The sequence below is a fragment of the Lagopus leucura genome, unplaced genomic scaffold (assembly GCF_019238085.1).
Source record: "Lagopus leucura isolate 7727_CA_CO unplaced genomic scaffold, USGS_WTPT01 Super-Scaffold_100001, whole genome shotgun sequence".
In the NCBI taxonomy this organism is placed as follows: domain Eukaryota; kingdom Metazoa; phylum Chordata; class Aves; order Galliformes; family Phasianidae; genus Lagopus; species Lagopus leucura.
In genome coordinates, this window is record NW_024962262.1 from 8,052,915 (window position 1) to 8,079,513 (window position 26,599).

General features: G+C 38.7%; 1 protein-coding gene across 2 annotated transcripts in view; it reads right to left on the minus strand.

Moving 5' to 3' along the window:
- Positions 1-26,599, minus strand: part of DCLK1 (doublecortin like kinase 1) — a 222,883-nt gene that overhangs the window by 22,562 nt on the left and 173,722 nt on the right. For both annotated transcript variants that reach the window (XM_042868303.1, XM_042868304.1), the window contains exons 7-15: positions 22,280-22,364; positions 20,853-20,961; positions 15,860-15,917; positions 14,973-15,092; positions 9,270-9,416; positions 5,027-5,160; positions 3,947-4,024; positions 3,270-3,366; positions 1,329-1,409 (exon numbers count right to left, since the gene is read on the minus strand). In XM_042868303.1, coding sequence (XP_042724237.1) covers positions 1,329-1,409; positions 3,270-3,366; positions 3,947-4,024; positions 5,027-5,160; positions 9,270-9,416; positions 14,973-15,092; positions 15,860-15,917; positions 20,853-20,961; positions 22,280-22,364 — 909 coding nt within the window. The remainder of the gene's footprint in view (positions 1-1,328; positions 1,410-3,269; positions 3,367-3,946; positions 4,025-5,026; positions 5,161-9,269; positions 9,417-14,972; positions 15,093-15,859; positions 15,918-20,852; positions 20,962-22,279; positions 22,365-26,599) is intronic.

Genomic DNA, 26,599 nt, shown 5'->3' on the forward strand with positions numbered 1-26,599 from the left:
TGAACAGCAAGACAGAAATCCCCATCCACCCTTCTCCCGTGGAGATAGACACTTCAGTTACCAAAAGTCATTATAAACTGTGACAGAACACCATGTCTAAGGACAGAACCTGACACCAAGGAAAATTAATATTTCAGCTGCTTGAATGTCATCTTTAAAATGAAAAGATTTTCATCACACACTATCGTAGATCCTTCTGCTCTTTGTACACAGCAGAAGTGGTCTGCCAGATAATATCATTTATAATAAAAGTCATTTTGAATGGTTTGGTCAAGCAGGTAGCCTCCAGGACTAACGAATATAAACACTTCAGTGACCGCCACTATTGTAGGCTACGTGGAGGACACTTCTCAAGAAAAAAGATTAGCCTCTGAGGTTATTGTATCTGTGAATTATTAGAATAATCTTTCATTGCAATAAATCATTTGGATACAGAAGCTCAGGGAATCTGTTAACAGGACAAAATATTATTCTAGTGAGAACTGCACACTCCAACTTTAAGAAAGGAAAATGAAACACTATTTCTTCCTTCTTTTTTTTTTTTTTTTTCCTCTCCCAGTCTCAGTTGTATTTCTGCCTTCTTCAATCTTCTTTCCTGAATTTGACTCTGGACTTTCTCCGATTTTTATTTTTCTTCTCAACCAAATATTTTAAGACATATTAAATAGTCTGAAATAATTAGCAAATATTAAGTAGGGTCCCTGTATCAACACGAATTAGAGACAAATCTCTTTATTCTCTGCCAGATTTATCCATATACCACTTCACTGATTACCGCTTCTGTGGCAAATGTCCAGTCACTACGAGATAAGCCAGGATGCATAAATAGCTATTTCATGGTAACTCAGATTAAACGGATATGGCTGCACATAAATACGTGTATATTTCAATGTCAGAAGTTAAACATGATGCTAAAAGTTTCCCTGTTTCATGCTGGATCAAGTGGGCTTAACACCATTGACTATATTTCAATAGCTCTTAATCACGACTGTCAGATTTTTGAGTCCATTTCATTTCAGGAAAGCAAAATGTGCCTCTGAACCCACAAGCTGATTGTTAGAGGTGTAAATTTGTCAAGTGTGGTTGAGATATGCTGAAAACCTGACCCAAAATATTTCAGAGAAGAGGGAGGCTGAGCATGCATAAAACAGTGAATACTCCATGATACACGATATACCACAGCAGCTTGTAACCTAGCTCATTTCCAGTTAAATCTGTGGTATTTTTTGTAACATGATGGCTCCAAAAGGGCATAGAAAGGATGTGACAAAGAGGAGCTCAAAGGTGGAAAATTACAGACAGCATCTATAAGCCTGAAAAATACTTACATTAACCCATGGATGTTCAAGAACTTGCAAGGCTGAGAATCGCAGATCGACATCTACTTGAAGCATCATTGTGATAAGCTCCTGAGAAATGGAACACTGGGTCAAACACAGTTTTTGAAGAACAACGCCATGGATTTAATTCACTGAAGTACTCTTCGGCTGATTATAGAAGAGTGCTCAAAGATGGAATGAAATACCAACTTCAGAAATGTATTAACATGTATTAACTGTGAACTTCTGAACTTCAAGCTGAACTTTTAAATCAGTATCTAACAGTACCTTGAAAAGCAAGAAGAAAGTTCTGAGTTACAGTTCTGTAGCCACTGTATAAAAGAAAAGCATTTAATACATAATATACAAAACAGATGGTTGCATGAAATTAGGTTAGCTTCCCATTAAGAAAATGTCAATTCCTCTGTAGGAAAAAAAGCCAGCAGATTTAGAATTTTAAGATCTTGTATAAATGACATAGAAGATATTTAATGTAACACGGTAATACATTATTTTTTCAGGCTCTGATTTCCTATGCCATTACCTAGTTTTCAACTAGCATGCAAATGAACACATAATTCCAACACTGAATGGGGTGCACAGAAAATAGGTTATCACCAAAGAACAAAATGAATAATTTTTAGCAACAAGGAGAAGAAGTTAAATGAATAGATTAATTTTTCAAAATAGAAAATTCAGTATGAACTATTTGGAAGAAGAAGTTTCAAAGGAAAACACTATTGGCAAAAGACTTGCACAATTCTCATTATTGATGGCCCTGGATACGGTCCTGGGCACCCACCCTGCTCTGGTTGTCCCTGCTTGAGTAGGGGCTGGGCTGGGTGACCTCCAGAGGTCCTTCCCATTCTGCAGATATGCAATAAAGGCTGCTACAAAACAATTACATGGACTAGCTAGGGGACTTCCAACTCTATGACTGAATTTCATTAATTAACAAACTAGAATACCAGACTGATCACCATGCACACATCCACAAAAGAAAGATGTTACTAGCACTGAAGAATTGAGATTCAGAACTTAGAATGCTACTTCATTACTTACATTCACTTCCAAATTTCAAAATGTTTTGCAATTAAACACACTGAAAGAAATAGGAAGACACTTCTGTATTTGTCTTACAGACTTAAGAAGCAAACTTGCAGAACACTCACGTATTAGGGAAACTGAGCAGGTAACTACATGTTGACCAAAAACCAAATAGTTTTTATTTGTGGTTATTTTTTAATGTACATATGTACTGTATTTCTCTATGTGTACGTATGTCACTATAGTAAATTTCTGATCCCTAGAAAGTCTGTGAGGGAAACTGTTTCCCCAGATCCATCAGGATCTGTATCTGTTAAGTGTTGTACCTGCTTTAGCACATCCCAAGCTCTAACTCTCCCCTGTCTTGTGTCAAGAGGCTACCCATGAACCGGTGGACAGAAGAAGTCCATATTTCATACCATGCTGACAACAATGAGTTACAATGCTTGGCCTGGTTCACTGACAGAAAGAAATGACAGATACATCATTTAATGGCGTTAATAAGGGAAAATAGCTTCCCTGTAACATTATTTTATCATATTCAAAGGCTCCAAGTTGGAACCTCGTCCATATCATAAATGCATACACAGTCCCAGGGAACTTCCAACCTAAGGAGGACAGATGCAACCAACTTACTCATAATTATTTCTTGGTCAGTAAAGGGTGCTGGTGTCTCTGCTGTATGAAACATCATAAAGAGGTAGGGTCCATTGCAGGACCTCCTAAACTAACAGACAGCGATCAAATGACAATTCATTCTTGGTAGCACAGAAGAATTTACAGATGTAGCAGGAGATGTATAAGAGATGTCAAATACAGCATGCTGAAAGGACAACAGTCATTATTATCTCAAGCATTGGGAAGAATACTGGAGAAGCAGTGCCATTAGCGACATAAACCTACCTTTGCAGAGTCAGAAACATTGTCCCAATATGGAGATGGAAAATCCACCTGTCCCATCAAAATCTGATCAAAAAGTACTTCTTGGTCATCTCCACTTCTGTAAAATAAAAAACAAAAACAACAAAACCCACAAAGGCATTATTTCCAGAGCTGGTTTTAAGAAGGTTCTTGAAATTGCTTTTAATTGGATGTTCCTTAGCGTGCTTTAGGAAGCTGTTTATTCTTCCTAAGCATGCAGGCACAGATGTGAATGCTGAGGTCAATAAAACAAAGCTCATTTGGCACTTTTTAGGACGGTCAACCACTTTGCAATTGCTCTGAGGGGGAGAAAAGATCTGGCATGCCATTAAGTGGTTTACATTTTATCAATCTTTTACAAATCACAAAATAAGCTGCATTTTGTCCATGAAAGATTTTTATTTCACTATGTATTTTAAACATCAGGCAAAGACACCCAGAACCCATAGTGGAGGACCTTGCTTTGTAACATAATTAAGTTTAAACTAAAATAAACAAACACAAGACAGAGTGAAGTCACAAACATTTATGGGATTTGTGAAAATTACTATGCACAGCATGGGAAAAACCAAACCCTATAAGCAGAAAACTTGTTTAATGCAGAAGCAGCACAGGGACCGATTCACAGAGCAAGGATGGTTGAAGGGATCATTCCATACCCACGGAATGGAGGAAAACCACAGAGCAGGATATAAGTAATCACGCCCGCTGCCCAGATGTCCACCTTCAAGCCATACCTATAAGTGTGAGAGATATGGTTAGAGAAATCTGATGTCCAGGAACTACAGTACAAGAACAGAGAAAACATTTTCAGAATCATTTTAAACTGAGACTGAGGTTTAGATTAGATATTAGGAGGAAGTTTTTCACACAGAGGGTGGTGATGCACTGGAACAGGTTGCCCAAGGAGGTTGTGGATGCCCCATCCCTGGAGGCATTCAAGGCCAGGCTGGATGTGGCTCTGGGCAGCCTGGTCTGGTGGTTGGTGACCCTGCACATAGCAGGGGGGTTGAAACCAGATGATCATTGCGGTCCTTTTCAACCCAGGCCATTCTATGATTCTATGATTCTACACAGTTCTACAGTTCTACAGTGCTACGGTTCTATGGTTCTATGATTCTATGGATTGTTAACAAGTTCTTACATATTTTTACCTGCTCTTTCACTATATTCTATCTACTGACCTATTCTAATTTTGCTTTCCTTTCTTTTGTTTTTCATTTACATCTTAAAACTATATCAGATAAGAATTTGTAAATGTCCAGAAGACAATATGCTTAGCTAGACAGTGACCTCTACCAACAGAAAGCCTACAGTGATGAAAAGATGGACACAGGCTGCTCAAACCAGCAGATATTTATTGATGGAACAAAGAAAAGGACAGTGTTTGACAACAAAATAAAATTAAGTAAACAGTATCTAATAATCTCTGGAGTTAGTATGAGAATTAATTCTATAGTACGTGCAATTGGCTAGTTAGTAACTTAATGCTGAGAAGTTTGAGGCTAACAACAAAGCAACCTGCTATAATTACAAATTCAACACTGCTTTGAACTGGTTTTGGCAAGATAGCTTCCAGAGGTCCCTTCTGACTGAGATGTCCTATGCGGTATGATCCAGCATCACATCCAAGCAAAAGCATCATAGAAATCCTAGCTGCAAGAACTCATATCTGGTACAATGTCGAGAACACATTCTACTGCAAACAGAACAATGAATTCTCACTAGAATCAATTTACCCAGTTTCAGCAATGATTTCTGGAGCTACATATGTTGGGGTCCCACAGACAGTGTATAGAGGTCCATCCACAATGGTTGCTAGGCCAAAGTCCCCTAACTTCAGGGACTTGCTTCCATCTTGGTGTTCATATACCTAAATCAGGAACAAAATTCAAATGTTTAAAAGAGTTCTACCAAGGGAACGACTGTATGATTTATTAACTGCCTGAAAAATTCCTTTTAATTTGCAGTCTTCATTTTCTTCCTTGCACACAACACACTCAGCAGAAAGTTTTGAAAATTCAGACAAATAGGACAATTTTCTACAATGTTTGGGGAAGACTTACCTTGCTACCTAGCTAACAAAGGATGTATTACCTCTCATTAAAAATAAAAATACAAAAGCAAAGGTCTGACCTTCCAGCCGAAGTGTTCCCACTGATAGCCAATTCCAATACCAATACCAATACCAATACCAATACCAATAGTGCAGGTATTTTGAGTTTTTGAGTCTTACCTATAAAGAGTTTAAAGGCTCACACGGGGTTTTCACATTCTTAGATAACACAACAGTGATCAACAACACAACTGATAGTAACAACAGATGCACACCCGCAACAGTCCTCTCCTTGCATGACTGCCTAACACCAGTCTCCTAGCAGTATGTGTTCCCACCATCATCAGCGGACATAGGCTGGGCTGATAATGAGAACACCTAAAAATCTGCCCTTAAAACACACATGGTCTTCAGAGAACATGATATTTTGGGGGTTTTCATGGGTGTGAAGGGCGATTAAGAAACAAGAAAAGCTAGAAACTTCATTAAAAAATAGACATTTGAAAATCTAGCACAATGCAAAAGAACAAACACAAACCTACAAACACTGAAAACATGCAGAAAATGCTTAAACCAGACTGAAACTAATCTAAATTACACACTGCACTATGAATCTGTCTTTAATCCGACTATTACTTTGGGTTTTTGCTGCCTGTTTTGAAACTGTCTATGATGCATGTTAATGCTATTTACCATCACACCTTAGAAAGTGGAAAGGGTCTTGGGAGTGCTTCTTAAAGCATAGATACACCACGTTATTATTTTGCAATCCAAATTAAAGCTCCATACAGTCTGGCTTGCCCAGTGATAGCATGAAAACAATCACCAGTAATGCCTGAGAAAATGAGGATATATCACACTTCACGATCAAAAACAACATCACCCTTAATACCCATCTCAGTCAGTCCTGCATCAAATATCAAACTTGTCTGCAAGTTTTTGCAGAGCAAAATTTTCTTAAGTAATTCAGTGCTTTCTGCAATGGACCCTTGAATGGTTCACTTAGTGCAAAAATGAAATACTTGACTCTATTATAAAATAAAATAAAATCCCATAGCTAAGCATCTCCTTTGTTACTGTTCATCATTTGTGGGTTCGAGAGGAACCCCCCCCTCTGTCCTGAATCACCACTACCATACAATACAGTCACAAGCTGACATTCAGAATGCACAGAATTCTTTTATTTATGTTATTTTCAACAATAAAACTGAATCTTTAAAAGGACCAACATTTTGATATAGATTCATATTTCTCTGCTGCTAAACCAGAAGAAAGATGGGCTTAGAGAAAAAAAAAAGCAATTATGGCTTTATTAAAAACACAGTTTGTTAAATACATCTGGTTCCTGAAACTAAAGAAAGTGCTCCTTGAAATGGCTGTAATAAATCTAATTTCAACAACAGTTTTAATTAAAGGCTAGAGACTAGAGCTTTAAATATTCACTTGCTGAAAAATGTAAAGTGTTCACTTAGAACATTAAGAGCTGAATTCAGTCTAATTAGCATATCCTATTGTAATTCATGCTCTGAGTTGTGCTGACCTACTGATCATCTGTAAGGTTCCTCCATTAACAGTCTGAACCTTATATATACCAGAAATTATTTATGGAAAAGGCTTGTTTGGCAATATTTACCAATGGAGGAAGTTTGGTACTGTGCATTTTCTTGTACTTTGCTCCACCTGTCTTCAGTAACTACTTTCCTTGGAAAGCTACTTCACTTGACTTGTAAAACCAAACAAAGTAACTTTTGCTTACCCTGTTATAACTCCATATAAAAAGGATTCCATCTTGAAGCTGTGGTATGTTCCTTGCCAGTCAAGGAATGTGAAAGATAATTTAATGCTTGTGTTATTCAGAACAAACGCTATATATGTTCTACTGCATTTAAATACCAAAGGGCAATTAAAGAAATGGGAATTAGTGCAAATTACCCTCTATGTAGTGCTTTCACTGTTTTAACTAAGCAGTAAAACTGTGTAATTGTACAACACTAATTGAATGCAGCCACACATAATTGTGTACCACCATATGTATCCTATTACTATAAAGACTGTCAGTATTTTCTAAGCTGCTCTTGTGATCACTGCAGATGGCAACAGTCAGAGAAGTTGTTCTCTAGGGTTTATTATATGGCTATAAAGACATCCCCATGACTTGACAAAATAAACGTGCTAAATAGCAGCAATTATGAAAAATGTTCCAATTAAAGCATGGAAGGCACCCTCCAGAGAATAAAAATGTGCATGTTGGTAAAAAATCACAGATAACCAGCATACCCTAAAATCTTGGACGCTGATTGTTAGGCCAGCTTATAAGCATTTTATAAATTCCAGGAAAATAACTCCAATGGCAGACTGGTGATACAAGAAGTACCACCCCATGTAGCAGGTAAGAAGGTCAAAGTAGGACCTAAGAAATACATAAGCCCATGGGCAGCCAATGCCGGAGACAGAGTCAGAACCCAGCTAACCCTGGCTCAAAAGCTGTCTTCCAAAACAATTCATTTCTTTCAAAGACGTGATAAACCTTAGAAAATTTATTAGTCAAATGCTGGCTGTTATGGTTATGACGTTGTAAAGAGTGAAGTACTGCACACTCACTGCTCAGTATCAATTGCAATGTAGTACCTATGCATACATACAACATAGGAAAAATCCTCATAAGCAATTTGGCTACAGTGGAAAACAACATGATTATCCATGGTAGTGGGAATTTCCAGAGATGGCTGAGCTGGAAGATTTTATTCTCTCTTTGTTGTCCCCACCTCCTGTCAACTTTCTTCTCATTCCCATAAGTTTCATTCTGCTGCTGCCAGGAATTTTGTGACATCTCAAGACAATCCCCTGCACCAAGACATTACTGCACATCCCTTGTCAAAGTGTTAATGAATGCCGACGTGTGACTGCCATAACCTCTGCATGCAGCCACCTGTGAACACCAAGGGCTGCTAAAGGAGTATCAATCACTGGTTTCTAATTAGATTTCTGCACAAGTTTTTAGCAGTTCCTGCAAAATTAGGCCAGACTACTTCCTCAGCCAGAGCTATGGAGGTATCTATTGCTAGACAAGCCTCAACTATAAGAATCCAATTCCCTGGAATTCTGTCAAGATCTACCTGAGTCAGCTTTCCCATAAGACCTTCTCAGCCTCGAGCAGTACTAAATACACAGCAGACAGCACAGGGATGAGGGAACTGACATTCTAGGTCTTGTTAACATTGTTCTATGCTTGTAGAAGAATTGGGATATCTTCATACTGGAACATGCCAGACGTAATTAAGAGAAATTAATTCACTGGAAGAAATGAAATGAAATCAGCTGGAGAACACAACTTCTGCATTCAAGAAAACAAAAACTCAGGAGGACTAAGCATCAGGGCATTGTTTTCATTGTCTTCAGTGGATAACGCTCATATAGATTCAGTGAGAAAAAGGAAAACTTAAAGAAATGTCTATAGTGTTCTATAGGATTATTTGGCAGAGAAGGATTTAGAAGTGTCATCCTGGTTCTGTTCTGACATAGCACATGACTTGGGCACAACATTTATACAATCTTGGTAAAACTGAGCTGCTGCTAATTGCTTAAGCAGCTGCAGACATACAGAGTGGTCTATCGGGGACACCACTCCTTTGTATTTATGTGAAGTCTGAGATTACACAGCAGCTCACTAAAAGTTCACTTCTAGTGATCACTAAAATCATCCTGTTGCTGCGTCCTGGGGAACAGTCTAGACATACCAACTGATGTTAGGGGCTTTTTTGTGTTAGTTGTTAATCTTAGGAGAGCTTTACAATGCTAAGATTAAAACTAAATGACTTTAAAGCCTGAAATAAAGTTGGGGCATATCTGGAAGGAGAGAAAAATGCAGACCTACTCTCACACACTTCTAAGTTATCAACAAAACTGAAAGCTGAATTTTCACTCACCAAGAGGTTCTCCGGCTTGATATCCCTGTGAACGATGTTCAGGCTGTGAAGATATTTGATGGCACTGGCCAGATTGTAAAGCATCCCACTGGCATCCCGCTCTGTGTATTTGTTGGTGGAAGTAATAGCATCAAAAAGATCTCCTCCCTGGAGCAAAATGACCACAGCATATAAGTAACATTATTTGTGTAATGACTGAAAAAAAAAAAAATTGAGGGAACGTCAGTGAGTATTATTTGTTGAGGAGAAGGAGGAGCAGCAGTTTTCTTGCTTTACGCAATGTAATGACACCTCCCATGGCGGCAGCTGAACGTATCACTAATTCAGTACCATTTGCCACCGCTCAGTTGGACAGCCATGGGGCTGGAGTCTCCACTGCAGACTGTTCCCACCTGATGCTGTTCCTGTAACATGTTCAGTGCTTGCCAACCTTTTTATTCTGGGTCCCTGTTGCAAATTTCTGGCATGCCTACATACCTGCCTGTCATGATGCTGCATACCAGCTCTTGCCATTTTTATTATAATTACAAACAGGCTGACACCACATTTTTGTGTAAAGCCTGACTAAGCCCCAGAAAGATGAAGAAACTGAATAACACTCAGATCAGCTACCTGCCAGTATATATGGCAAAATTATACTGTAAGACATTTTAGGATTTACATCAATAGTTCACCTTAGCTATAAATACAGATGGCAACTTGTACCATTTCCAGGTCAACATGCTGTCTAATTCAGCTGAAAGTTACTGCTGATGAAAGAAAAATGAGAAAAAGAAGAAATGAAGGAATATTAAGCAGAAGTCCACAAAGCAGGACTTGAGGCAGCCATTGCAGTTGGATGACTCTGTCAGGGCTGAGATGGCAAGCAGGAATAGGAATGTGTGAGTGTTTGGAGAAAGACTGAAAAAAAATAGTTTTAAAGTAGAGATTAAGGTGGAAGTGTGATGGAACAGAGGAAAAAACAAATATCTTTTGAGAGGCATTACTCATTTCTGGCCTTTGGCCAAAACCAAAGCAGCACCATAAAGGAAACATGGGCCAACAACAACAACAAGAATAGGGAATGGATAATTCTGCAAAAAGAATGCAAAAAAATGCTGCTGCAGTCACAACATCAGGAGAAAAAGTACACCACAGAAAACTGCACTGTGAAGAAATGGAAGGTACTTTTTGAGGGAAATGGAAAAGTCACAGCTTTTGCCAACTCTCATGATTTTATCGTCAGCCTCGAGATATTTGGTGGCTTTTTTAAGGCTCAGCTGCAGGTTACTAAAACATTGCTTTCACTCAGAGAAATAAGGAACAAGGAGAAATGAAAATAATATTTCCAGAAATCAAGGCTATGAAGAAAAAGGTAGGAAAAGGCAACCACTAAAGGCTTGAACCTGAGAAAACAGCCATTAGTTTTAAGTACAACATAAAATAAAACAAAAAATTAAAACTACTGAAAAATCAGCATTGTTGAGATGCAGCTGAAGACTGTCAGGGTGGGTTTATTCCCACCGCAGATGCCAAACTCCAGCTTTGGAAAGTGCTTGCAGCCAAAGACTGTCAAATCTGGACTGCATCCATCTCCTCCTGCTCTGGCTGGTGACTGATGAAGATACATCAAGGTACATAGTGTGAAGGAAAAGGAGGAAGAAAAAGGCAAGTTAAACCAGATACAAGATTAGAGAGAAAGGCCAAATATTTGGCAAAAGTACAATACTATGGCATTACCTGATCCCTAAGTATTAGATATCAGCATGTGGCAAAATATGTGGGATAAATAATCTATCTTCCCTACGCTCCTTCCTGTGAAGCCCCTGTACCAGCTGCTTTTTAACATGAGGTCGTGGATTAGACAGATCTTTGGTCTTATCTAATACGTTCCAGATGCTCAGGAGAAGTGTTCATAACATCAGCAAAGGATCTGTCTCAAAACAAAGAGAGCAGTCTGAGCTGAGATGTGAAGGACAAGAAGGAAAGAAGCTGAAACTTAGAAAGAGAAGGGAAAATTTCATTGTGAAGTCAGAAGAAAAAGAACAAATGTTCATGTGCAAGGAGAACTCAAACTCCAGATAAGAGAAGATGCAGAGTACATAGGCAGCCAAGCTAATCTGAAGCAGAACCATTTTCTCCAGCAAGTGAAGTTTCTCACCAGGTAGTCTGGAAAGAAAAGAGGGTATAGTTAGCCTGTGAGACTCTCTGCAGTTAAAAGGGAAGTGACATCCTGGAAAGAGTTAACACAGCTGACAGCTGTATCAGGCGGAATGTTTTTCAGACTTCCCCGTCCCTGAAGAGCACTTTACCCTGCAAGGTTCTGCTTAGCTGATTCACACAGCGGGTCCCTATCATTTATTCAGGCACAAGGGGTGAGCTCAGGCTGACATTTCAGTCTTAAATCCTGTGTTCAGGAGTGAAATCAGACCAGCACATCTGAATGCAGTTTTTATCATCTGTGCACATGAGGAAGTGTACTTGGAAGTACAGTAACCAATTATTTATTTATTACCTTGTTATGTAAATGATATAATCTATCTCTTTTTTTCTTTTCTGCAAAAGTGAAATCATATCCTGGAGCAGTAAAGGAAACTCTGTAATAAATCTTGCTTGTTAAATTGGCCAAACCCCTGTTAGGTTTGAATAACAATTTTGTTTCGCTGTGTAAAGAGGCAGCGTGCCAGAAGCCAGGACTTTGCTTCCTTTTACAAGCACCATTTGCAATGTGTTTATATTTGTATTTATGAAGTGCTTTTTCTTACACTTTACAAAGCAATGAATGCTCTAACTGCCACGAAGCGAGGGCGGTATTTGCAGCAGTCACTTATGTCAAGCATGTTACTACCAATTAATACGGGGTGGCATTAACCAAAACCGTGCTCTGCAGTATCAAGCCTTTTCTCCTTGAATTTCTTTCCTGTCTGAGAGTTTGATTTAAACTCAGCTCTTCAAAAGTCAGTCAATAACAGATGGTTAATCAGTTCTAACAGTGCACACTATGAAATGGTAACAGTCAGCAATTGGTGAATTAACAATTAATGTCTTCCCAGAAATACCTTCCCTGGTGCCTGTAGAATACAGCAAGGCTTTTTTCCCCAATTAAATATTAAGGAATAGATGTTTGCTTCATAGAAAGCAAACTTCCCAGGAGTAGGATATTTCTTCTCAATTTCTTCTATTATTCCACATAAAAGTAAAGAGCATGAGAACAATGCTCTCTAGGATACAAGAACTGTATAATGTGTACGAAGCCCTTCTACTGCATATCTAAGACTATAGATATCTTACTATTTTCAGCAACCCTGAAGAGCAAAAAACAAAGAGTGCAAGAAAACAGATTTTTCCAGAAAATAACTGATAGTTTTCTTTGTATAATTTTTTTACAGTAATCATTTTGAAAGAGTTTTTGGTCTCTTCCTCTCTTATTAAGCTGAGTAGGACTTTGATTAAAAATTCGCTGGGGATACAGTTTGAACATTTTTCAAGCATGAATAGCACAGCAGGTTGCACCCATAAAACCGGCTATGTGCTTAAGTCTTGGCATGTTAGACAAGGCACAGCTTTTACTTCTTAGCACACCTCATGGGGCCAAGATGAAAGATTGATTGATAGAGACTGAAGCGATGGCTACACTAGATTACAACATTGTGCAAGAGTACTCGAGGTACCCTCGAAGATGCAAGATGTCTTGAACACTGGTAAAAATATACAGTAGCATGGATCTCAGTGAGCTCACTTACCATAACAAAGAGCAGTAATTATGATCAAAATAGTGATGGTTAATGCCAGCTGTGCTATTTTGCACTGCACTCACAACTGCTTTAGAGGGCTGTGCATATGGAGAAGGTGGGAAAATTCTTCTGGGAATGGCTGCATAGTGGCTTTCACAGTGCAAGAGTGTAAGCATTTTGCTTTTTTGCTAGGTTTTAACTTCTCCAACAGAGACTAAACAGAGACGCTGAGCACCCCATTCATTCGTTGTCGCCAGCACATCCCAGTGTGCTTCCTCAGAGCTTGGAGGCTGTTGACAGCAGGGTTAGCTGGGCTGTAAGCTCCACAGCACCTCTCAAGACAAGCAGACCTTAGGCAGGCTCAAATCCACGAGGACAACATGGCCACCTCCTGAGCACCCAGGAGGATGGAGTGTAACCAGAGCTTTCTATGGATAACAAGCTTTCTCAGCCTGTTGCAGAAATAGAGATTATCTGCGGACATCCACCCATGGCCATGCCTGATGGCCCCTTGCCTGGCAGCACAGCATCTTTGCAGAGAGCAGGTAAGTGCAATGCTGCACTGGAAACCTGGCAGTGTCACTGCTGCTGCCAGACAGCACAAGAAAGAAGAGACTGAACAAAATATGTTTAATTCTCCTTTCTCTCGTACTCAAGAAGTCCTTGAAGTAACACTTGGACTTGGGATCATCCTACCCAACCTCGCAGTGAGGGGCCTACATTAAGAGCATCCCACCTACAACCAGTGCAAAGCACTGCAGAGAGCAGCCCTGCTTTCCAAAATCTCTCACCATCTCTGTTAATGCCTATTTCTCACCACAGATACAGAGAATGCCTACAGAAGGTGATCATGCCTTTAATTCAAATGGAAGTGATCCAGGTCCCAGGGTTCAGAGTACCTGCCTTGCTCTCAAGTGTTGAGCATACTTAGACACCAGATCTGCACACAAATGCTTCTGCACAGCAAGGGCTTCCTTATTGCAGTGCTTTCCTTAAACACTTAAATCAGTAGATTTCCCAGGTGTGGGCCTGAAAGATTGTCCCAGGACAACTTGCTGATCAAGACACAGGAGAAGTGGATGCTAGAAAGATTTCCTTCTCAAATAGCTAAGGAAGGAAGGATTGCTATTTCCATTATGAATGTGAAAAGCAGGTGTATTCTGTTAAAATAAGCATGGAGGACAACATGCCCTCCATGATTTTCTGATCTTATTTGGATAATTTACTCAAAAGTATTTCACCACCTTTTATGCACAGTGACATACTGGTGTATTAGTATCAGAACCGAGAGCTAAATTCAGACCTCATACATTGTGTTTTTGACAGTATAAGGGCAAGAGATGACCCGGATGAAGTTTCAAAATCTAGTTTGAATAAATAAAATCTGGGAGTTACAATGAAGAAATAAATAGGGCTCCAAATATAAAATGCTGCATTTACTTTTCAGAACAGAGTCATGCTTTAAATAGGTTTTCTCCTTCACTTCCCCCACTTCCTGCAGCTGAAATTTAGGTTATTATCAAGGATGGAAACCTGACAATATGTTAATATAAATCAGTGGAGAAAACAGTCAAGTAATATTGTCTATATTTAGCATAGGTTCATAAAATAAAACTCTTTTATCAAATAATATTGTATTTTTGATGTTTACATCTGATCAGAGTGGGGGTACTTTCAGTTCATTTCATGGAAGATGCCTTTTGGTTAAGAGAAACTTTTAAAAGAGAGTACTTTTGGAGGAGTAAGTAAAACTGGTCATTTCCAATAGGGCATTTCTGAGCATGACAGAAAGGTAGATATATACGTATTCCAAAGCTGTAAAAAAATTTGACTGTGGGTTACACATCTTTCAGTAGGGCACTGGATGAGACCCATGCATTATAAGCATCATGACACAATGCTATGATTTTGACTAAGCTTTAGTACCAGTACAATTTCTGAATAAGGTTAAGACAATCTTTAGCAAGCAGTTTAACTCCAAAACACTCACCTTTACAAGTTCCATGACAAGGTATAACTCAGTTGGCATGTCCATCTCCTCAATCAGAAGTACAATATTGGGATGCTTGACTCGTCTTAAAATGGACACCTCATTCTGGATCATGTGCTCCTGCCACACAAAAGAAATTTTCAATGACTACAGATTGGTGGGAAAACTTTTCACTTCCATGTACAGTGGAAAATGCAAAGAGGACTGGGACCTGTGAGGGTTCTTCAGGGCTTGTTTAGAATGATTATTGATAGTGCCTCTGGCAATACAGAAGAGACTAATCTAGGAACATCATCAGTGTGATAACTAAAAAAAGAACTAAGAATACAGAAAATGAAACACAAGAAAAGGCATTTCTGACACAGAAAAAAGGAAACACAGAAGCTTTTAAATCTTCTTCTCCAATGCAAAAGCATTCCGCTAGTAATATGATTGCATTTTCTCAGGTAATTTTTTGTTATAAAATTCTAAAATGTAATAAATTCATTTTTTTATAAAGCTGACATCAGTTTGATTAGCCCACTGATACTGACCGGCGTTTTTACAATTAGTGTTATTATTCTGCTGTTTTCTGTAGTATGTGGGATTAAGAAAGGTAGCAGACATAATTACAGAGGTCAAGAGTGAGAGGAGTGAGTGTACCCAGGCACAGCCAATCAAATTAAATCAACATATGCATCTTGAAAGGCACCTTCAAGTCTTTAATACTGATACTCCAAGGGTCTCAAGATGGCTGGCTGGCAAAGGATTGAGCCAAGAAGATTGTAACTCTTGACAGGAAGAAGATAAATATGAACAGCTTCCCAAACCAATCTCTCATAAAATGTTTCTTGGAAAAAAAAAAAAAAAAAAAAAAAGTTTTGGTCTCATTCAAAATTTTCACTTACTTTTCCTCTGCATTTACTTTTTTTGATTATCTTCAGAGCATACTCCCTACCGGTTGATCTGAGGAAAGAGAAAAAAAAAAAAATAGTTACGTTCAATCACTGCATATTTTTCAAAGTCAAGCTTTTATCTGTCATTTGAGCACATTATTAATCACTAGGCCTAGGCTAGAATTTTGTTCAAGTAGTTGTTTTATCAAAAAATGAAGCTCAGATTTGATTTTTTTTGACATATAGACATTTCAATATTTTGAAGCAAAATCTTCATTTTTTCATTTTACAGTGGTTTCTGATCTTTCTTCTGCAGTTTTGTATAAAACTTGATATTATTTAGAGATTTCAGCTTTCTCAAAAACGGAAGGTTTGGTTCTCCATTAAGCAAAACATATGAGTGCAGAAAATACTTGATTTTTCACCTTGTACATCTGCACTCATAACTGCTAAGATAAAAATCCTTGCAATAACTCAGTAAATTTGTTATCTAGCAGAGTTAAATATGATGTTAATGAAACAGAATATGAAAGGTTCTGGTGACAATAAGTCATTATAGAGAATTGATTCAGATTAAGATCCAATTTCCTTTTGGGTGGTATTTTTTGGAAACTTCGTAATATTTATTGCTATTACATGCATATTTATTATAGAATACTAGCATAGAAAATGAAGCTTATAGACAAGTTCATAGAATCAATTTTCATTTCTTTATCAAGTTACAAACCTAATGTAAGGCTGTAAGTTTGAAAACAAGAAGTTCTGTTCACAAGATCTAGTTTTACTATGAGGTTAAATGAAGAATGGGCAATATGGGGAAAAGCTGTCACTGAAACCCTTTTGTAATAAAAGTCAAAACAGTTTGCATAAGTCTATTTACATTGCACTTAGGTGCATGTTTGGACCAAAATATAAATTAAAAAATGACCTCCCAAGATTAAGAGATGATATTTATCAAGGAGTGCAATGATAAAGCAAAGGTTAGTGGCTTTAAACTAAAAGAGAGGAGATTTAGATTAGATATTAGGAAGAAATTCTTCAGCACAAGGGCGATGAGGCACTGGCACAGACTGCCAAGAGAAGCTGTGAATGCTCCATCTCTGGAGGTGTTTAAGGCCAGGCTGGATGGGACTTTGGAAAATCTGCTCTGGTGGGTACTGTCCCTGCCCATGGAAGGGGAGTGGAATTGGATGATTTGTAAGGTACCTTCCAATCAAAACCATTCCCTGATTCCATGACTTTTTAATTAAAAAAAAAAAAAAAAGGTTAAATTGATAATTAATTCATTAAACTGATATGGAATTTAAATGGAGAATTCAATAGGTATGAAATTGTGCACTGCTTGTCAGGCAGGACAGGCAAAATGAGTCCTGGCTGGAAGTATTGCATTACCAAAATGACTGGGCATTTTCATTGCCATATTTAAACATGGAGGTATCTTCTGACGGTGATGTAGGCACTAAGGGCCACGAAGACAGTAGCAAAGAGCATAAAAAACCAAACGTATGGTAGCTAGATATTCAAGTTTTGAGGTCAGTGGGAGAGCAAAGACAGTCTACAGACTGAGACGCCAATAAAATGACTGCAAAAAGAATCACAGTGGATGCTGCTGTTCTTGGAAAAGGAATACAACATGGTTTGAGCAAAGAAAAAAATAAAACTTTTGTACTTCCCTACTAGAGGTCTTAATTCCATGTGTTGGTGCTTGGTGGCTACACACCAACTCAGAGAAAGGACACGCAGAGCTATCTGCACTATTTCTGGGGAATGAAAGGAGGTAGCAGAAGTTATATTAGAAATTAAGATATCTGCTGTCCAAATTCAGATAAAATACACTCTCTTTCAGTAGGAGTGTCTTTCAAACTCCTTGGTTGCCCTAGGAATGCTTCCTTTCTGTCATGAGAAAGGAAATTGATGGTTTTTGTTGGCCATCAGAGACTACATGTACTCACAAACACTGAGAAATATGAGCTAGTGAGGAAATGTCAGAATTTGGAAGTATCTGAAAGTTAAAAATGAACACATATGAAAACACCACAGGACAAATTGCGCATACGATGGAGCAGATATATAATGAGCAGTTGACAACTCTGACTGCTCTCTGTTTTAGTAAAAATAAAATTAAAGTGAAGATAATGCAAATCCTTTCCCCTAAAAGCTGCAGAGCCACAGGCTGTCAGCAGCCCAGGAACCTCCATAACTTATAGATCTGCCAAAAAACATGCATGGCAGTGCCAGAAAGCCAAGTGAAATGGGCGTATCATATCACCTCTCACCTATTACTTAAGCTGAACAATAAAAAAGTGCACATGAAGCACAAAACACGTTACCACTGGACTAGAGTCTGGAAGCACAGCATTAGCACAGTGCGTAGCATTGGGCCTACAGTTCTTAGAAAGGCTCTGGGGCACACTCCCCAGTGTTTCAGCCTTTTGCTGAAAGGCTCAAAGTTCACAGAGATTTCCATTGTGCAAGAGGCAAAAATCTATCTTCGTTACTTTTGTGAGTGCATTATTTATGATGGTGTATGTGCGTGCACATCCAGGACCATAAAGAATACATGGAATGGCACGTAGAAATCGACACAATATTTTGAAGATCATTTTTGATTTCTGTTTGAATCGTTCACAGCAGGAAGAAAATGCCTTTGAATGCATTTCAAGGGGTGGAATGGCCAACAAGCTCACACAGCTATGGAGAAGGCATATCCATGGGATCAGTGGAGATATATAACAAGACTCATTCGTACTTGCTTAACACCTCACAGTGCTATTCCTTTGAAGTCTAATGCACACAGGAACTGTACAACAGCAAAAAGTGGAAAAGACCTCTGTCCCAAGTATCACCCCATCAGTTCTGGTTCTACAAGTGATGGGCAAATCAGATTTTGAAGTGAGGTGTTTGTTGCTTAGAAAGACTGTGAAGAATGCTTTTGAAATTGTTTTATACATACTTTAATTTATTCTCTGAGCCTTGAATTTCACCTTCCACACAAGCAAGTGTATTCTGCTTTAGAAGTGAAAGCTAACAGAAATCTATTTTGCTTTGACTTTCAAGCTCTTTCAGAATTGTATCTCTCTGATATATATGCAAACTGTAGAATGGTATGGCTTGGAGACAATAAGAGTATTTATTTGGGAACTGCACTATTTATTTGAGTAATTGGGCTAGTTTAACATACACCCACTAGATGTATCATGTTACTGGATACTCCAGGGACTTGGACGATACACAGGAGGACAGGGAACAGCTTTCCTTTTAGCTCTCCAGGACATTATAATTAATGTTATTTTTAACTGTGGTGGTACCTGTGTTTAGTATTGTTCATCTCTTCTCTCAACTTGAGAAATGGTGGTGAGGCACACTAGACCATTTGAACTGCCTCAGCACAATCAACATTTTCAGCTGTATCAAAACCACAAAGTACTACTCCATCATGCAAACTCATTCTCTCAGTCAGTACTTTATTTTTATTTTGCCTTTTTCTCTTTTCTTAATGATACATTTTCACCCATGCTTCTTTTTCAATCCATAAGGCTGTACTGTGCTTTCTTGCTTTCATACTGTTTTGCCCTGCTTCCCTCAGGTTTCCATGTTAGTTCTCCAGCTCCACCCTCAGACCCTGGAGTTTGATATGAGTAGCTATGGCTCTCTGCACAAGCAGCTCCTCCAGGATCACACTCTGAAAGAGCTCTAAAAGCCTCACAAGAGCCTTGGCTAGTCCCACAAGCACACTGTGGGAAGATACTCTTCCCTCTCCCCTGAGAGCTACCTTAACAATGTCCAACTAGCTAGACACTTTCATATACAGACTGGGATCTGTCTTTTCCAAGCCAAGGTAATTTATCATCATCTGCCATAAGATCTATCCTTGACTTACTCTCTAGGATTAAAATCACATTTGTGGCAAAAGGTTTTTCATCTAGCCCAAAGGAGAGAGGTTACAGACTTCTGTAAGTCTAGGATATGATAATAGAGGACATAACATTTCATTCATGGAATTTTATTATCAGAACTCAACATCTCTATTGTTCTTTCTTTCATACATTTCCAGCTCCAGTCATTTTGTGGGTGGGTGTTTTTTGTTTTTTGTTTGTTTTTTTTTTTTTCTGCATTGCTACCATCTAACATAAAGAATCTTAAAATCGCTTCAGGTATGTCTATTTTCTGGCTTTTTAACCCCAAGTTATCTATTTATTTAACAATACCATCAAGAAGCACCTGCAGTTCTGTCTTTTGTTCTCTTCTTTTTTTTAGACTCGAAATGGTGGTTTGACTCAGTTCAAAGACAGTGGGCAAGATTCATCTGAACAAATTTAGTATCTGACACCTGAGATGGTCAACCTGGCCACCTTCAGCAACACAGACATTAGAAGAGTCTTGTGACTTCTCTAACTTAGCGTGGATGTTTAAAATTAGTCTGTTTGTCTTCAAGGGCAACTGTTCTCCCCTTCTAACTGAAGAGCACTGAATAAATTAGATGTTGACCTCACTACAAAACAAGGAGATTAGATGCACGTTCTACCAAAGAAAGACACGGAAGAGGTTACTCTTCAGCATCAGATGTCAGAGTAGGTGATTCTGAAGCCATCTTTTTGTGCTTTCCATAGCCACTAAATTGCACACAAAGCTTCCTAACATCTTTACAGAATGCTCCTACATGTAATTTTTTCACTGGCCTACCACAAATGGCAAGTTGCAAAGATATTGTGCAAGAAAAGATGTTATTTCAGTGAAGCAGGAAAAATATAACACAAAGAACTGGTAAAATTATGTTGTGTGCAGTTGAAAAAAAAAAACACAAAACCCACAAAAATTTGAATTTATAGATTGTCCTTGGACTCACTCTGTTTTCACATGAGAGAGCATTAGTCTTGTTTTTCCATCTGGTATTGAGACATTACCTTATTCCACACGTGCTATATTCTACAAATAAAGACATGATCTAGAAAAGGCATGACATTAATGATTGCTTTTACAGTAATAAGCAAATTATCCTTCTCACCTTTCTATACACTCCTTCACAATAGCAAAATTTCCATCTCCTATAGTCCTTCCAACTTTATATCGTTCTGCTATCGATGCTGGAACCTGGAAACCTTCCTCCAACACTTCTGAAAGAATCATTAGTACATTTTTATTGTTAGTGAAGGAAACACAGATGTTGCACATAACATACGTTTTAAGGCTACGGTTTAGGAGCCTGGAAACCATTCAGAGTCAGTATCTCACTTACTGTACAGTGAAACCATGCTGCTGACATTGTATATACTCAACAGGTTTCACGCAGATACAGTAAGGAAAAATAAGACTTCTGGGGGCTCAAACATACCACCATTCCAATGTTACATAGTTTACCATTCCCCATGCCCCCAGGACAAAACCAAAATTGTATTTTTTTAATTATGAAAAGGCCTCTGTGAACTGCACAAGCGCAGACCAGCCTCCAAAAAGGTTTGGAACTCCTTGACACAGCATGATTAAATATATGTACCAAAGAAGTCCAACACTCAAGCACTTATTTTATTACATCCTGTAAACTGAGACATCCATAAAACTCCTCATGTGCTAAGTGCTAGTTCTTCCCCTCCCCCAATATTAAATATTTAGGTTTTAAACAAATGTTCTCAATAATACTACCTCACATGCAACCTGGGCACCAGATGTTTAGGTAAAATTGCACTACGCAGTGCCTGAGCATAAGAAAAGTTTGTAGTTTCATGTGTTTTAGTGCTCATTCATGTACTATTATTTTAAAATGTATTTGAAATAGCGTGTTACAAATACCTAACATGCCTCTAAAAGCTGGCAGTAAATTGCAGCTGATACAAGCTACTATATAAATACCACAACGTACAAAAAAAAAAAAAACAACTCAGAAATGTGACTTGAATTTACACTCCTGAAGCCTCATAACTATGTTTTTTTCTGTTTGTTCCATTTTAGTATTAAAAGTGAATGTCATACGGGGGCTGAGTTTGCTCACAGGCAGTATGAAGACTTACTGTCAGACAACACCATACACATTTGTAAGTGCATGTGAACTGGCAGTAGTAGAGGAGACACTGTGCCTCATCCAGCTTGGTCAAAGCTCTAAGGGACCGGCCATTGCTCAGCAAAGGCCCAGGATCACCATATGCTCTTTAGAACAATGACAGATGAGACAAAAGCAAAGTGAAAGAAGCCAGTCAGCACTGTGTCACCTGCAGAACTAGAGTATCCTGTACCAGAAACACCTCTGAACAGGGATGTTCAGATCAGATGTGGTCTGGAGTGAACCTGAACTGCTGTCAAGGCTGACAAGCCTCCTAACTGGGAGTCATCCAGCCTGTGATGCTCCCACTTTCTCCGGCAGGAAGGATGACTCATTTCCTACACAGCTGCTGTTATCACTACATTGACTGCTTTGAAATGTCAGCCTTCAAATGTTACCTTCTGCAGGTCCATCATTTTCATCCATAGAGCTGCAAACTTTGGTGGATGCTAATGAGGTAGAGGAGCCACTGTGTTGGGAGCTCTGGAAATGGAGAGACACAAATGAAAACAGATGATTGTTAAGGAGCACCGATACCCACAGCGTGTCCCAGGTGTTCTGTATGTAAAGTATCCATTTACTTTTGCAGAGTGATATGCAGATATTTGTCCAGTTTTTCCACTGAAATTACACCTTTGGTGCCCCACTGAAGTGTAGGCTTCCCCAATTCATTCTGTGTGGCAATGCTTTTGTGTTGATCGTTACATTCTCCCTACTCTACACACATTTTTTTTGTGGGGAAAACTGAGGAGCTGTGTGCCCTCTGCAGGCAGGGAAGTGTTTTATCAGCAATCATTAACCTAGCAGGCACCAAAGAACAAACATCTGTTTCAACTGAAGCTGGCTTTTTGTTACAGGAACAATTTCTCATTTTGCAAATCCCTTTCTGCTGAAGTCCTCTCTAATCGTGTTCTAGAAAGGAAAAATCATTACAAAAATTTATGGAGAAAATAAAATATATTATATATTATATATATAAAATAAAATGTAATATATATTATAATGTTTGATTTTCTGAAAATAAAGTGATTGGATATAGTCATATTGAGGCATGAGTCTGCGTGTTGGTGTTAAGCCTTTGTGCACTGAGTGTCTAAGTTTGCTATACAACTAATGGGGGGAGGAAGGTCTCTTCTGCCTCCAGGTGATCTCGACCCCCCGGCTGGATGACAGAAATACAGCAGGCAGCATCACACGAGGGAAGCTCTTTCTGTCCATCAGTTACTACAACATCTAGCTATGTAACTCAGGAAGACTGCTTCATCGCATATCTGGATGGATGAAACTATACACAGACACAAGATGGACTTGATGTCACCCCTAATTTTTATCCTGTGCTGCATAACAATCACAAATATTACCACAGTCCTTTAAAGTTAAGGAAAAAAGAAGCATTTCTTAGGTGCTTGTGTTGCAAATTGAGTCAGAAATATTCAGGGGATTTCCAAGGCTAAAACTTTCTTGGGTTCACACAGTTTGTGTGCTGAAAGATTACAGAGCACTGCACTCTATTACACAAACCGTAGCCTGTACCACATGCAGCTAACGCCACAGAACAGTGTCTAGGTTTGCAGGGTATCTAAATGCCCAAATCAGAGTGTCAATCCACTTTACAAACGTAACACAGCTCCTTCAGACCCATCCCATAAGCTGTTGCAGAGCACAGCAGACAACTGCGGCAAGAACAACTAACTGCAGCAGCTGAGTAATTTGCAGAGCACGGAGCCAGGGTGAATGAGTTAGCAGTGCTAGAAGCTGGCCAGTGTGCTGAGATCATTTGAAAAGACTTACTTCTAATTTCTCCCGCAGTAGATTAAGGTCAGATGATTTAGACAAAGGCTGGACTCAGCCTATTTTTCACTAAATAATCCTCAGAGCTTGCGCAGCCCATCTACTAAAAGATTCTTGGCCTGTTTTTCTTTTTTTTCTTTTTTTTTTTTTTTAACTTTTAATCAAGCCCAGCTCCTTCTTTTCATCCATCCAAGCACTTCTTCTGACCTTTGACTGGAATCAAAAATTGCATTAATCACTTTTTGGGCTACTTCTGCTTCCTCCTGACAACAGACTGGTTTTATGCAGTTCACTAAGACACAGCAGCCCTCATCTCATGATTAGGACATGTTTACGTCTGTGATATTCCTGCGTTAAATTCCACCACACATCTCAGTAACAACTTACCTCTGGTTCATTTTTGAATAAATGAGCAGATGAGGATCAAGGAAGCAGGAAAATGCTATGAACTCTCAGAGTTGGAGAAGTCACACTCGAACTTCACTGTTTCTATACACGTAATCACAGAGAATTGTTTACTTTACACTCCTGCTTGTAAAATTAGCAGAAGAAACATGTTTTTTTCTACTCATTTTGCTGTTTCAGTTTGCTTTCATAGACCAGACATCCAATTCCTTACTTCTTTTTTCCACTCCACAGCATTTTCCTAAAGGAATTACAATGTTCAGTATTTGTTGCATACACAATCAGGAATGAAACTTGACATTTAAAGGGTACCACACAAAAGATTCTCAAAGCATTCTATTCAGATTCTGCATTTTAAATGGTGAAATCACATTTTCCAGTCGATGTTAGGTTCAGCACTGCTGCCTGTACCCCTCTGCAGCTTTCTTTGGCAATTTGATGTTTCCTTACAGATTCTCATATCCAATGTTCTGTTTTATAAGAATGGGAGATGTTAAAACCTGGACATAACTTGGTGGCCACATTTTCCCAGAACAGGCACCTACAGAGAGCCAGATTTCTATTTGGGGACCTAATTTCTCAAGGATCCTCACGCTCTGGTTTGGCTGAGAATTGCAACTGCAGTCCTGCAATGAGATTCCTTCTAGCGCCCATTTCAGCAAAGCACTTCAGCAAGTGTTGTGCTTGCAACAAACACTCTTAATGGCCTATACACAAATGAAATAATTAAACACACTTTGAGGTATCTTAGCTATAGCTTCCTAAATATGTGTTTAGCCCACATTTAGCAAACATGCGTTCAAGGAAAATTTAAAGAAAATAAATCATCAGTATGAGATCAGTTCTTAAGTATACCACTATTTCTTTTTTTTTTTTTTAATTATTATTGATGCTATGTTTGCATCACTCCATTAGGGTGGGTATGCTAAAATGACAGAACTGAGTGCATACACTCTACCACTGGTCTGCAAGCAAAGCACAGAGCACCTTTAGCGGGAGCTGTGTGCAAGCACAAGTGTGCGAGCAGCACAGCCCACCCATAGCAAGGGCACAGCAGCTAAGGCAGCAGATAAATATACACACTGGGTTTCTGAAACTTCAGTTTTAAACTAAGTGAAAAACATACAGAAAGCATATATTTTATTACCTTTGCTGAACCCCTCCTATTAAAACAACAGAGGAAAAGAAAGCATGAACTGTACATTTGCATACACTCAGCAGTGTACTCGTGGACCTTTCACAATTAAAAGAGACGTTGAGAGGTATACGTGACACACGAGTATTTTAGTCTTTATTCAGCCCCCTGGAACAACACACAGGCACTTATTTATTTATCTTTACTTAAGCTAGAAGGACATTTCGTTTATTTAGACTTTAATTAGCTCGTTGTTCTCACAAGCTGAAAGCCCTCCGGGTCCAGCAATCCTTGTGGGTCTTGGTGTTCCTTCCAGTTGGCTTGCCAATCGTGCGGCAGTCTGTCGTACATGCTGCTGCTCTCACAGCTGTGGACCCCATTAGGGATATTACAGATGGGGGGAAAAAACAAACTCTAGGCAATGGTATAATCTCTTCAACACACAGACCTTAATGCAATTAGCTGTTTTAATTTTAAGACATGCTGAGGTGCTTGAAATGTCATCGCTTTTACACAGATTTAAAGGGGTGCATTTGCACAGGTTGCCAGCACATGCTCAGTTTTATGGCACACCTCCATAAAAGCGATGGCATAAAAAAATCAGGTCTTTGGTGTAAGGATTTCAGATCCTATTCGGGTTTATATAACAGATGGCCAACACACCACACATCTCATTGATGTGAATGGAAACATTAGAGCTCTAGAGTTTCATCCATGTCTCCCTGGGAGATTTATTTAGCAACTGTTTTGTGAATAGCTTGTATCTCAGTGGAAACTGTGCTAAATCCATGAAAAAAGGCAGTAAAATAAATGTTATTGCAATTTTTCTCTCCCCATACTCACCTTTGTCCTAAATTAATCTCAAAACCACATTTCAGCTCAACAGCAGGAATCATTCTTGTGGACTATCAGAATCAGCAATTACAAAAGGAAACTTAAACAAGCATGCCTAAGGAAGTTTGATTATGCAATTCAGATTCCTGAATCTTAAAAACCAAACACTGCATTATATTTTCCAAACCTCTCAAAACCTTTATTAGCACATATGGAGCCTACAAGCTCTCCCAACAATAGATTCCTTTGTATTTTCACGGCACGAAGGAAGCATCTGGATGAAATGTGAGTAACAGAAATTCACACAGGTGTAAAGCTTTGTTTGGAACTCATGCAGAGTTATGCTCTTTTAGTAATGACATTAATGAAGATTAAAATTAGTAAAAAATGTCTACATTCAGGAATGAGGCCCAGGCTAAGGGAATTATTGATGTGTTTAAACAGCGCTTCCTAAGTTTTTCCCTATTCCCAAGAACTCTATAGAATTAAAAAAACCTGGGAAGAGAAAAAGCTATGTGTGTCAGTATGCTTAAGCTAAAAGTTCAAATCAGTA